General features: G+C 38.0%; 1 protein-coding gene across 1 annotated transcript in view; it reads left to right on the plus strand.

The window, feature by feature from the left end:
• Positions 1-13,693, plus strand: part of OIT3 (oncoprotein induced transcript 3) — a 41,028-nt gene extending 27,335 nt beyond the window's left edge. The window contains exons 7-9 of the mRNA XM_001363465.5: positions 380-795; positions 9,178-9,277; positions 11,009-13,693. Of these exons, the coding sequence (XP_001363502.4) occupies positions 380-795; positions 9,178-9,277; positions 11,009-11,179 (687 nt within the window). The 3' untranslated portion in view covers positions 11,180-13,693. The remainder of the gene's footprint in view (positions 1-379; positions 796-9,177; positions 9,278-11,008) is intronic.
• The last annotated feature ends 1,419 nt before the right edge of the window (positions 13,694-15,112 follow it).

A 15,112-nucleotide genomic window follows, 5' to 3' on the forward strand; every position in this document is an offset into this window, starting at 1 on the left:
GTCCACACTGTAGTCCCCCTATACCAATTAAGTCAGAGGTACAGACCAAAAACCAAAGCCAAACTAACAAAAAACTAGGTTCTAAGGTCAGTTGTTTCTATGCCCCAGAAGAGGTGCATGTACCTTCTAAATCTCAGTACCCTGGGCAAAGACCCAGTCATAATACCCTAGTTACAACTTGGTGGAGAGTAATTAAGTCTCTAGAGTCCCAGAATTGTGGGGCAGCATGTCCAGAATGCTGGTCATCTTAATGCCATCCAAAAAGGAAACAGAAGCAAATAACCCAACCCTGACCCACAAATTGGAATGCCTTGCAGTAAGGGATGGAGTACAACCACCATAATGGCTTCTCCCCTCTTTTACTTCCTCCCACCTTCAGGTGGTGAATGATAAAATCATCGCTAGCAATCTAGTGACAGGGCTCCCCAAGCAGATGCCAGGCAGCAATGGCGACATCATCATCCGTACCAGTAAGCTGCTGATTCCGGTCACCTGCGAGTTCCCTCGACTCTATACCATTTCAGAAGGCTACATGCCCAACCTCCGTAACTCTCCACTGGAAATTATAGGACGGAGCCAGGGGGTCTTCCCTTTCACTCTGGAGATCTTCAAAGATAATGATTTTGATGAACCCTACCGGGAGACACTACCCACCCTCAAGCTACGGGACTTGCTTTACTTCGGCATCGAACCTCTGGTGCATGTGAATGGGTTAGAAACCCTGGTGGAGAGCTGTTTTGCAACCCCTACAGACAAGATTGATGAGATCCTCAAGTACTACCTTATCCGTGATGGGTATGTATCTCCAAATGGTACCCTAACCCCCATTTCACCATGTTCTGCTCACATTTAGCCACTATGGCACCTCTCACAGACAGAGTTATTTTTTGAGATAATACAGCACTCTTTGAAACTTTAATCTTTTAGAAATTAACTTTAATTAGGGGGCAGCTGGGTAGCTCAGTGGATTGAGAGTCAGACCTAGAGATGGGAGGTCCTAGGTTCAAATCTGGCCTCAGACACTTCCTAGCTGTGTGACCCTGGGCAAGTCAATTGACCCCCATTGCCTAGCCCTTATTGCTCTTCTGCCTTGGAACCAATACACAGTATTTATTCCAAGATGGAAGGTAAGAGTTTTTATTTTAAAAAATTAACTTTAATTTATATTTTTTGCTTTTATATCACATTTATGCCTAACTATGCCCCACCTCCCTTGTCACAATGAGCCACAGTCCTCTAACAGAGTAGGGGAAAAAAAGAAAAAAAATCAGTTCAACAAAACCAACCCATATATCAACTGAGTCTAACTGTGTATGCCACGCTCTACACCCATAGTCTCCTACCTCTGCAAAGAAAAGAGGGACATGCATTTTATCATCTCTTTTGTTTGAGCCACCATGAGCATTATATTTACATGGAGTTGAGCTTGGGGTTTGGTTTTGTTGTCTGGCAAGTCTTTCCATTTGCACTGTTGTAATCTATGTCTGTGTTGTTTTCTTGGTTCTAATTTTACTCTGCATTACTTCACATATATCATGCCATGCACCTCTGAATTATTTAAATTCTTCATTTTCATAGCATGATACTATTCTATCCTAAGTATATACCAGTTAATTAATGTTTATTAAATGCATGGTTGGTTGTTTATTGTCCTTTGTACTCAAAGAGGACCAAAATGGCATCACTATGTCAGGGTCAATGTACAGTGTGCCCAACTGTGGTTGACCAAACCAATATGAACGTGGAAGCCTCTTCCACAGTTTGGGCACAAGTAGCCCATATGAACACTTGCAATGAGGTGTAGAAAGAATGGGAGGCTCGTTGGAGTTCCACACAGGGGTTCTCCAGATTGTGGGCACCCCCCTTGGGGATCAGTGACATCAGTAAAATATTAAATGCCTACAATGTGACAGGTACTGTGCTAAGCACTGAGGATACCAAAAAAAAAAAAGGCAAAAGGTAGGAGCTCACAAGCTAATTCCAAAGACAACAAATAGATATATGCAAACAGGCAATAGAGAGGATGAACAAAAAAAAAATTAACCATAATCCAATTGATAAGGAAACCCTTTATTCTGAGTGCTACTTCTCAGATCTCCCCTACAAATCTGTAGTATATCTAGGAATACTGTGTTTTGGGGTACTCTGCACCTACAAACCAGGCAATCAACAGCTCTATAATTTCAGTTCTTCAAAGCTGTCATTTTGTCAGTGGGGTTATTCCCTCCGCTGTTGCAGACCATAGCCCTCTCTAACTGAATAAATGATCTTTGGAAGTATTTGTAGCCAAAAAATTTATCATCCCAGCTTCCAAGGTGATGAGGCTCTCCCAACTGAAGTAAGCAGGTACTCAAACACAGTTTATTGCTGGGACTCCCCTCAAAGCCTTTACTCTTTGACAGGATTATCCAGAGCTTGAACTCCTTGGAGGAGGGGGTGAAGATCTCTTCCATTCCCCTATGAACCATTAGTGGAGACTTTAGTAGAGGAGTGCTGTAAGCATCTAGAAAAAAAATCACCCCCAAAAGGAGATTGTGACCTTATGAACCAGTTACTAGATGTCAGGGAAAATGTCACTGCAGGGCGAATCCAATATTAAAAAGTTTATGGAGAAAGATGCAAGAGGTAAGAATGCTACCATTATTCCCAGAGCAAGTCCAGTTTTCAGTTGGCTAATGAAGCCAAGATCCTTCAAGCTGCCAACTCATAATTCTCTCCTTTCACTAGATCTCCCAGGGAATAATCGTATTAACAATAGCTTACGCTTTTGTAGTATTTTATGGCTCACAAAGCTCTTGACGTGCCTTCTCTCATTTGCTCCTCAAAAAAATGATTATCCTTGTCCAGAGATGAGATTGCTCCTCTGTGAGGCAGCCACCACTGTCTGCTGCCTTTGTCCTCTAGAGGGGGTCAAAGACTCAGCAAACCAATGGAAGCCTCCAGTGGGTCAAGTTCAGTCCTCGGTCAAGGGTTTGTTCCACCCTGCTAATAGAGTCTCTTGAGAGGCCAGACAAGTTCCATGGACTTCCAGATGCACAGCCTCATAGTTATATAAGCTTAAGGATGGAGGCTGAAAATAGAAATCAAGTTTTCTCTCCCAGTGGTCCCTCCTCATCCCCTATTTCCATTAGTTGAAATGGAAAGTTTGTCATTCTGTGCTGTACTGATAAGCAAAGATAGGATCTCACAGGAAATTATCTCTTATCTTGTGACCTTAACTTTTCTAAATGGAAAGCAAAAGCATTGGATTTTCCTTTGACAGTCTATTGTTTGTTTTCTATTTTTTAAAAACACGTGAGCTTTGTGGTAAGTACTTTAATGACTAGATTTATTGGCTTTTCGCAAAAATAAATGTGTAATAAAAATGTAGCACTTGTCCAGGGGAATTCGGTAAATTTACTTTTCTGGAGCATGATCAAGAAAGCAAAGAAGGCTAGTGGATGCCAAAATAGCTACCACAAACTCCAGGCACCAATAGTATAGACCTTACTTGAATAGCATTTATTCTTATTTCAGACAGTTTGAAAGAGCCTCGTTATCTTGTTTCCTAGCCCACAGAAGATTACAAGCAGTAAATTAGAGGAGCAAAACTACCATGGGTGGGCATCAATTGGACATCCAGGGAGAAAGTCAGAGAAAAAACCCACAAATCAGGCACAATTGAAACAGGATAGTCTGGGCCCATTTATCATGGGAGCAAACAGCCTCAAAATGTAGTCAATACTGTGTTATAAAACAATATAGTGACATATGTTACAAAGATTAGTCTTCAGGTGTCAACAAAAAAAGACAAAACTGTACTGCCATTCTTGTTTAGACGGGAAAGTATGGAACACATTTTTAAAAGATTCCATCTAAAAATAATTCAAAAAAGAAAATCATTGGTATTTTAAGGGGCTGAACACAGAAAATTCCCCAACACCACTAGATAAATTAGGCTTTACTGCATCAATAAGTGGTTAAATAAAGCAAAAATCTGGTTTGTAAATCTCAGAGGATGAGAAAATCCTCAAGTTTTGTAGGTAGAAATAGAACACAAATTTTATAAATTGACTTGTTTATTTATGTATTTATTACCTACTTTAGAGGTTTTCATATCAAACTGGCTTTCTCTAGATACTGCACTCTTCCTTCCCCTCCACTATTATTTGATATTGGCCCAGAGAATTCAATTATTTTTCCCCATGGCTACATGATTCATGTTTTCTCCCTCCTCTTTCCCAGAGTTGACAAGCAATTCCACTGGGATATATACATACATATTTATGTAAGTATGTATGTGTATATATATATATATATATATATATAATCACTCAAACCCATTTCCATATTATTCATTTTTGTAAAAGAGCAATGCTTTAAAACCAAACCCCTCAATCACATACACATATAAACAAATGATAAATTACACATTTTCTTCTGGATTTCTGCTCCCACAGTTCTTTCTCAGGATATAGATGGCGTTCTTTCTCATAAGTCCCTCAGCATTATCCTGGATCATTGCATGGCCTTAGTAGTAAAGACAATCACATTTGATCCTCCCAAAATATTACTCAAGTAAATTTTAGCATTAGCATTAACATCAATAGAAAAGAAGAATGCCTGTCTGAAAAGCTACACCGAGTTCATCTTATATGGACATTCTGGAAAAGCTGTCTATGAGGCAAAAATCCCTTCATTCTAATGGGAGCAATCATGAAGTATTTGTGGATGTCCCCCTCATTTTAGCCCTCCCTCAGTTGACCAAAATGTGCCCCTTAAACAAAAACTTAAGTAATTGTTTAGTAAACAGCAACTTACCCAAAGGAGAACAAGGTGATGTGTGGGTGTTTGGATGGCAGAGAAGGGAGAAAGGATTGTGTTCCATTCTGGACCCTCACGATTCAGGAAGGATATTGAAAAGCTGGCATGTGCATGTTATATGAGAATTGTGTGTGTGTTTGTGTGCATGTGCATGTGCACATATGCTGGGACTTCTCCATCGATGTGTAGATGCATGGTGGGGAGACCCTGGAACCTATATATTCCTCTACCTCTGTGTGTGTGTCTGTGTATTTATGACCTGAAACCTCCTATATTCCTCCACCTATAAGAAGTATGAATACATGTACATACATGTCCATCTTGGGTCCTGGATATTCTTCCTCCCATATGTAGGTTGAACTTCAGATCTGCAACTTGCTGCATTTTTCGGTCTTGATGTGTGTTGGGGGGGTGGGGAGGAGGTGTAACATCTTTAATACAAATGAATTAGTACATGAAGTAGTCCATGTGGTAAAAATAAGCATAAATTACTCTTATTCATGATCAAAAAATCCATAAAGTACTGGTATAGCCAAGGTTGAATGTATTGTTATTTGGAGAGTAGTCTACATTGGCATTTCTTTCCTTTGGAACCAATAATTAAAACTGATTTTATATCTAAATCTTCAAAATGCCTGACTTGGTTTGAGCCATCAGAATGGCACAATGGAAGAGAGCTCTGAATTTGAAGTCAGAGAACCTGGATTTAAATCCCATCTCCACTTACTAGCCATGTGGTCAAGTCATTCATCTCTCTGGGCCGCCATATCTGTAAATGGAGGACTTGAACTAAGCAACCACTAAGGTTCACTACTTTGGTACTCTGGCTCTCCGTTCTCTTTTCTGTAAAATAAAGGGCTTAGACTAGATTACCTTTAGGGTTGCTTCTAGATTAAAGTTCTTCAAACCTGTGTCATGGCACAAAGGTGATCCTGGTTCTTTGCTTTTGGAACAAAAGCTCTGGAAAGCTTTTCCAAAATGGAAAGCCTTGAAGAATGGTCTTAGAGGATAAGAGCTGGGAAGATGAAATGAGAAAATATTTGTAAAGCATAATGAAAACATTAAAGCATTCTATAAATGTTGCCCCAAAAGGAGTTGATAAACTAGTAGAGGAACTTAAGCACAGAAATGTTCCCACTGACAGAGAGAGGTTGCAGCTAAATGAAAGGAAGCCTCCCAGGTTCTCAGAACAGATGGAGTAAAGGGTTGGTTTCATCTTGCACCCAAAGGCATCAAGAGGCATCATTTCATGGGACAGTCATTTGCCTCATCTTTCAGCATTCATGATTGTACATAAACAAAAAGACCACCTTAAAGATAATCACCTTATGTCCCACCATCTGCCACACAGGATAAATGACTAAACAATGAAAGTAGCAGGCAAAAGCAGGCTGATGCAAATTGTGAATGACAACTTGTGTAGGAGACGTGCCATAAAAGGCATTAAAACATATATGACCCCCCCAAAAAAATGAATATCATGTAGGGAGACCAGAAGAGGAACAAATAAATAGCCTGAAAGCCAGACTGATGCCCCAAAAGGTTAAAAGACCTAGAAAAAATCTTTGCCTATGTTGAGTAGATCCTGTCCAAAGTATTTCTGGAAAGGATGAGATCATGTAGGATGAGAAGACAAGGGCGTGTTGTAATCTGAACCAAGAAAGGACTTGTGCTCCTTGTTGAGATCCTGAATCTACTGGACCCATCCAAGTAATTAAAGACTATGTAACTAAAATAGCATCACCTACTCCCACCAAACACTAGCTCAGGAGCTGGGATTCCTGAATCTGATTCTTTGCCATATTCATGACTGACATAGGGACCCTGAGAAATTTTGCCTGCCTGCCTCAATTTCTCCATCTGAAAAGGATTGCAACAATAATATTTTCAGGGAAAGAAGTATTTTAGTTTTAATTTTTAAAAATTATTTATATATTTTATTATTACATTTTATTATCGATACTACATTATATATTATATAAATGAATATATTTAATTTTTAAAATTAAATTTAAAAAATTTTAATAACCAATTTCCATATGAGTTGTCTAAAGTCATATGATACATATTGTGTCCCCTCCCTTCTTCCCTTCCCCCTCTTGAAACTGACAAGCAATTCAATATGGGTTCTACGTGTATTAGCACACAAAATATATTTCTGTATTATTCCTTTTTGTAAGCAAATAATCTTATAAATCAAAACCCCAAAACATATAGCCAAGTAAACAAGTGATAAATCATACGTTTTCATCTGCATTTCTACTCCAATAGTTCTTTCCCTGGAAGTGGAGATCATTCTTGGAAAGAAGCATTTTAAAGTGTTTTTGAAGTCCTGAGATGAAAAAGATCATTAGAATATTGAGTGCCATTTTTTTTAAGTCAAAGGGAAAACCAAAAGGAATCTGACTTCAGGGAAATGCAGGAAAGTAAATAAATGAGAGCAAATGCAGAAATATTGGTTTCTTAACTCCTCTCTGTTTCTGCTATAAGGTGCTGTTAGTAACACAAACTGGAGTGGTTGGGTTTTTTGTTAATTTTATTGGATTTTTCCACTGCGCCAAAGCATCAGTAAGCAGTGAAATACTGAATGATCTGAGAGCATAGGGGAGAAGTCCTCCGTTATAACAGCATTTATCTCTCCTCCCTACTGCTTCAGCAAACCTGATAAATGGGAACTCATAGGTACAGGATTACCCATAAAAAAGCCATTACTCAGGAAAAAACCCATTCCCTGTAGAAGAGAGATAGGAAGGAAGATATGGAGAGCCACCAACTTTTAATGGGGAAGAGGCCCATAAATACAGCCTAAAATCTAAACCAAAGGGAAAATGCCAGGAAGCTCTTTCCTCCCATCTGACCTTAAGAGGAGTCTGTTCATTTAAGTCTCAGGACTGTTTCCTTGTTCAATGGTTGTCACCTGAAGAGTCCTGGCAGAATGTTATTGTTCGGTGATTTCAGTCATGACCAACTCTCCAGGACCCCATTCGGGGTTTTCTTGACAAAAATACTGGAGTGGTTTGATATTTCCTTCTCTAGTTAATTTTACAGATGAGGAAACTGAGGCCAACAAGTTAAGATACTTGTCCAAGGTGACACAACTATTAAGTGTCTGAGGCTGGATTTGAACTCAGGTTTTCCTGATCTAGGTCTGGTGCTCTATCCAAAAGCCATCTAGCTTTTCCCTGATAGATGATTGCTCTGAGTTAAATACAGAGTCATTTAAATGGATTAAATGCAAAAAGGAGGTAAAAGGGTAACAGCAGCTTCCAGGTGAACCCCTATCCCAAGAGTAGCAGATATATTATTGGAAGAAAAGTTTCATAGACAATAATAATAATAATAATTGCATTTTCTGGTCCAGATTTGGCATAGAAAACTCCCTCTAGCAATGCAAATCAACCACTGGTGCATAATTTATAATCTTAGAGCATCATCTGAATTATTAAGGGTTACATCACAAGTTTGTATCAGGAATATGACCTGAACACCAAGTCTTCTTGTTCTACATCAACCCTATCATCATCATTATCATCATCATCATCATCATCATCGTCGTCGTCGTCGTCGTCATCAACATCATCATCAACATCTATAGAGGAAGCATGAAGTGTAGAGAACCAGTCTTGGATAAAGAAGACCTGAGTTCAAATTCTGATCTTGACACCTATAGGCTATACAAGTCTGGGTGAGTCACTGAAACCCTCAGTGCCCCCAAAACTCCAAAACTACCATTTGCAGAAAAGTTCTTCATCTTTACTGGTAAAAAGGGAGTTTTTCCCCCCAGAAGTTTCCTCTACCAATGCAAAAACAAGCCCAGAGCTGTGATAAAGGATGGGAAGGTTTGCAATTCCACCCTTTATCACAGAATCTACCCTGCCTGTGCGTTTCCCCCCAATAAAAATAAATAAATAACAGTTACCTATAGCTTTCACATTCACAAAGACAAGCAAGGGGTCATTTCAGACCAGATTTCCCACCCTAACACAAAGAGTAAGAAAACCCCAAATGGGGTCACAGAGAGCCAGACAAGACAAACAACTCAGCTCCAAAGAGACCATAACCCTCTCCCTCGGTCCAGGGTCTCTCAGTTAAATTCTTGTTGCTGATGAAACTCTCTAATATAATTAGCTCAATAGAAAATGTTTCTACCCAAGAGTGATGACTTAGACAAAATGAGAGCCAGGCCTGCATCTGGAGATGTGATCACAGGGACTGAATTTAGTTTTTCCTTCATTCCTGAAAAGTTTGAAAAGAATTCAATCTTCTCCACCCAGTTTATTTCCCTTTTTTGGGATCAAATGGGTTGAACCGGGCCATTTTTCCACCTCTGCAAAAGTGATTAGGTCTTTAAACAGTGCTCTTTTCTCTTTTTAGCTGCGTGTCAGATGACTCAGTAAAGCAGTACACGTCCCGGGATCACCTCACAAAGCACTTCCAAGTCCCTGTCTTCAAATTTGTGGGCAAAGACCACCAGGTAAGCTGTGATATAGTATGCTACAGCTTCTCAGGCCTGAGATCTCCTGCTAAGTACTCTATTGGGTTTTTTTTTTCTTAATTTTCTGGAGGTGGTGAATTGGTCTTCCTTGGGAGTAAAGAGTACCTTGGGTACCTTGCCATTCTGGAATAGATCAATAATGCAAATTGGTCCGCAACTGAATGGCCTGAATCTATTCTGGGAACCACAATTATTTCCCCATATATGGATGCCTTTTTTAGTAAATAATACCATTTGACATTGATTTGTAATTATTATATGCCAGTGCGATTAGAAAGGCCCATATGGAACCAGCCAACAATGGTCCTTTCCCCATTGAGCGTGAGACATGTTGATCTTTAATGGATGATGACCTGTCATCCAAAGTGTTCATTTAATGGTACCTCTAAGATGGATGTCAGTAATATAAGGAATTTTAGAGGCCAACTAGTCCCTTCCCTTCATTTTACAGATAAGGAAACTGAGGAGTGAAATAATGTGCTCAGAGTAGTTCTGTCAGTAAGTGGAATGTCTAGGATTTGGACCCAGGTCCTCTGGCCCCAAAGCTGCCATATTTTCCCTTGCACCATGTTCCTTATGAGATATATATATGTGTGTACACATATATATGTGTATTGTATGAATAGGTAGATAGATAAATAGACAGACAGATAGATGGATGGATGAATAGAGAGATGGATGGATAGACATACATACAGATGGAGAGAGAGATGGATGGATAGATAGTTGGATAGATAGATAGATAGATAGATAGATAGATAGATGAATAGATGGATGAATGGATAGATAGATAGATGGATGGATAGATAGTTGGATAGATAGATAGATAGATGAATAGACAGATAGATGATGGCTAGAGAGAGATGGATGGATAGCTAAATAGACAGATGGATGAATAGATGGATGGATGGATAGACAGAAAGATGGATAGGTAGATAGATAGATAGATAGATAGATAGATAGATAGATAGATAGATAGATAGATAGACAGATAGATAGATGATGGATAGAGAGAGATGGATGGATAGCTAAATAAATAGACAGATGGATGAATAGATGGATGGATGGATAGATAGACAGAGAGAAAGATAGATAGATAGATAGATAGATAGATAGATAGATAGATAGATAGATAGATCTGTAGTCAGAAGACTCATCTTCATGAGTTCAAATCCTATCTGAGTCCCTTGCTGGCTGTGTGACCCTGGACAAGTCACTTAACCTTGTTGGCCTCAGTTTTGTCATTATAAAAGAGTTAGAGAAGGAAATGGCAAACCACTCCAGTGCCTTTGCCAAGAAAACCCCAAAATGGGGTCACAAAGAGTCATTCACAATTGAACCAACCCAACAACAACAACAAATGTGTATGGATATTATATGTATATATGCACACATACATATATGTGTGTATACATACTATCTAAATCAGCAAAATACATATAGCCAATCTTTATATCTTTGTCCTTTGTTGACTGGCCAATACCTAATTTTAGAAAAATACCAACTGAAACAGTACAACAGGATTAGGAATCTATGCTAATTTCCAGCTCTATTTTCCCCAAACTTTTTCCTCTGCAAAATGAGATGAGGAACATTATTCTTAGAAGATGTAAAACACATGACAGGCTATGATGAAATGTAAAGAATTTTTGTACTGAGATCTATTTAAGAATGTCTGACTTCGGTCCCTCTGGCCTTCTTTCATTCTAGGTGGTGTTTTTGCATTGCCGAGTCCTAGTCTGTGGGGTGCTGGATGAGCATTCCCGTTGCGCCCAAGGTTGTAACCGGAGGATGCGGCGTGAAGCAGTTATGGACCAAGGAACTCACCTGCAGAATCACATGCTAAGTAGTGGCCCAATCATCATTGACTTGGAGGACTAGCAACAAATCTGCCACTACATTTTTGGTCCTGGCATTTTAGTATGAATTGTAAATTTTCCACTAAGCCTTCTAAGAAAATTGAATCAGCATCCAAGAAAGCTTGTCATTCAATGACACATTATTTGCTTTCATCTTACAGTTGTTGAAGATGCTCATGCCATCTAACCTTTTCTGGGTCCTGTTCTACATGGTTTGCAAAGATCAAAACCTTGCCAAATGGCTTGCTTATCCTATAGTTAGCCTGATACTTCTGTTGTTGAATGGAGGACCAGCCATTCAAAAGATCTCATTTCCCCCATCACACTCCTTTTTTGTGGTTTTATTTCTCTTCTTCCAACATCTCAAATAATTCTATGCACCAGTGTAGTCAATCATAAGAAACAAGTCATTGGGAGCCTTGAGGCTGGCTTTCAGATCTTATATTTAGATAACCTCAGAGACCTTTGTTCCCAAAGAAAAGTCAGGGATTTGATAAACATGGATATAGGGAGTAGACTTATAATAAAATAAAATTAAAAGCCAGGGGCCAGTGGTAATGAAGCCACTAACACAATAAATCAGGCCACATTTCAAATTTGAAATCATAGAAATAATGCTAGGGGGAAAAAATGTTGTGTGAAATTATACTTTTCAATTTCCTTAAACTATCATTGTACCCTACCATTTCCAATAGGCATTCGGGGTCACTACAAGGAAAAGAGGTGCTTGTAAGCATAGTAGTGTTTAATAAAGGAAACTATTAGGTTTTTCTCTAAAATAGTATTTTCTCTTTTTTTGTTTTGATTTGCTTATTGGTCTCATATTTTTATATTGTCTTTGTCATCTAAGGTCAAGAGAATTGTCCCATTGGCCACAGTACTGAGCACATAGTAGGCTCTTTAATAAATCTTTTTTTTTTTTAAATTAATTGAAGACTGTGATTGCCGGAAAAACAGAGCAGTATTTCTATCCCTTCCCTGCCTTCTCTGCTTGATTCACATCCCACGATTGTCTCCCAGCTGCCATTACCCAGGTCATTACTTCTTCCACTATTCACCTTTTCTTCTCTGCACCCCTCTTACTTTCCACTGCCAACATCTGTGGGTTTAAGAGACACTCTCTGAGACAGGCAACTCCTTCTTGGCGTGAATAAACCAGCAGTCAGACTATGTTTGATGCCATGGCACAACATTGAATTTGTCCCCCTCCCCATACCACCCAAGACAGTTATGGCTAATTGCAACTATAGTTCAGTGAAAGGAGCCCTGAATATGCAGTTAAATATCCTTGGTTCAAATCCTGATGATTATGTGACCTCAGGCAAATCATTTAACCCATCTGGGCTTGTTTCCTCATAGTATAATGAAGAAGATAGGATAAAATTTAAAAATCACTAAGATTCTGTCTAGCTCTAAATCTGATCGCCCACATAGAATGATGTCCTTTTTTTGTTTTGTTTTGTTTTTAGAGATTTCTTTTTTTTAACTATGTAACATTTTTACATTTTAATTCCAAAATTGTCTCCCTTTCTCTAGCCCCATCCCACTCATTTAGAAGGTAAGTAACATTAATCTCATTATATAATATATATATGTATACTCAATATACATGCAAAACATATATCCATATTAGCAATGTTACAAAAACAAAAAAAAAAGTGGAAAAAAGATAGTGGGGAAAAAGTGAACAAAAAATATGCTTCAGTCTGTTCTTAGTTTTCAGTTTTCTCTCTGAAGGTGGATAGCATTTTTCGTCATGAGTCTTTTGGAATTGTTGGGGATCATTGTGTTGTTCAGAGTAGCTCCATCTTTCACAGTTGATCATTGTACAACATTGCTGTTTTTTGTACATTGTTCTCCTGGTTCTGCTCACTTCACTTTGCATCAGTTCATATAAGACTTCCTAGATTTTTCTGAAAAAAATCCTGTTTATCATTCTTATAGTACAATTGTATTCTCTCACAATTATGTACCACAATTTATCCAGCCATTCCCCACTTCATGAGCATCCTCTCAGTCTCCAATTTTTGCCATCACAAAAAGAGCTACTGTAAATATTTTTGTACATATGGAGTTCTTTTTCTTTTTTATCTCTGTGATATATAGAACTGGTAGTAGTTTTGCTAGGTTAAAGGATTACACAGTTTTATAGTGCTTTGGGCATGGTTACAATTTGTTCTTCAGAAGGGTTAGAGTTTACAGCTCCACCAAGTGTATTAATGTCCCAATTTTTTCACATCCTCTCCAGCATTTGTTATTTTCCTTTTCTATCATATTAACCAAGAGTCGTCTTAATTTGTACTACTTTAATTAGTAGCAATTTAGATAATTTTTTCATGTGATTATTGATAGTTTTGATTTCTTCTTCTGAAAACTGTATGTTCTTATCCTTTGACCAGAGAATAGCTTTTGTTTTAATCAATTTGGCTCACTTCCTTATATATTTGAGAAATGAGGACTTTATCAGAGAAATTTATTGTAAATGCTCAGATTATTTTGACGATTACTACTTTAAAATATGACTTGAAATCTGAAACTGTTAAGCCATCCTCCTTCACTTTTTTCATTAATGTTCTTGGTATTCTTAACCTTTTTTCCAAATAAATTTTGTTATTTTTTCCTAGCTCTATAAAATAATTATTTGGTAGTTTGATTGGTATGGTGAGAAATAAGCAAATCAATTTAAATAGAGTTGTCATTTTTATTGTATTGACTTGGCCTACCCATGAGCAATTAATATTTTTCCAATTTGGATATGTCTTTGTGTAAAAAGTGTTTTGTAATTGTGTTAATATAGTTCCTGGGTGTGTCTTGGCAGGTAGACTCTGACATATTTCATATTGTTTACAGTTATTTTCAATGGAATTTCTCTTGGTGATATACTTTTAAAAGAAGGGCAGTGACCTGAATGATAACTAAAACATTATAACAGGTTTCCCTGTTGGACAGCCTAAAAAGAATCTGGAAGATCTAGTAAAACAGGAGAAAAGACTAACAAATCATCCTAGAAATGGTCAATGATTTCTATCTGCTTTTGAGATGGGGAATTAAACTTGGCTTAATTATATTTTATCCCTTGAGCTTTAAAGGTAGCCGTCATGACTTTTTCTCCCTCTTCTTACTAAGAAAGGACAACAATATGCACTGTCTTTAGGGAAATCAGCAGATTTTCCATTATGGAAGAAAGACTGGGAAAGGGACATAAGAACACAAAGCTTAGTAAGAAGAAATATTATATTTTAATTCAATCTGGTTCAACAAACATTAAGCACCTACCTGTGTGTAAAACACTGTGCTCAGCTCTGGCCATACAAAGACAAAATTTAACAATCCCTGACCTCAAGAGACTTCTATTCCACATTCCATATGATATTCTCCTCTAGACTGATGGAGATTCTCTTCTAGGTATCAATATTTGTCAAGAGAATTACTCCCAGCAGAAAAAACAAACAGAAGAAAAACAACTGCTTGAATACATGGGTCAAGGGGATATGGCTGGGGATGTAGACTCTAAATGAACATCCTAATGCAAACACCAACAACATGGAAATAGGTTCTGATTAAGGACAAATACCCAATGAAATTGCACGTCGGCTGCGGGGAAGGGTATTTGGATGGGAGGGAGGGAAATAACATGATTATTGTAACCAAGAAATAATGTTCTAAATTGATTAAATAATTAAAAAAAAAAGAAAAAGAAAATTACTCCCAACCACCAGAGGAGGACCAAAGACAATAAAAAGAATACACTGATTTCTAGTCCTAAAACAGAAAATTAAATTCAAGATTGTAGCTTCTTGAGGGTATTGACATCAATACTTCTTTTTCCCTAGTACAGCGATGTCAAACTCAAATAGTAATGGTGGCCACTAACCCATAGATTAGGATCTCTGTAGGCCACATGTTGACTTATTTTAAAATGTAATATTGTCTATATTTAATTGCAAATTGCACT

This window comes from Monodelphis domestica, chromosome 1, assembly GCF_027887165.1.
Source record: "Monodelphis domestica isolate mMonDom1 chromosome 1, mMonDom1.pri, whole genome shotgun sequence".
In the NCBI taxonomy this organism is placed as follows: Eukaryota; Metazoa; Chordata; class Mammalia; order Didelphimorphia; family Didelphidae; genus Monodelphis; species Monodelphis domestica.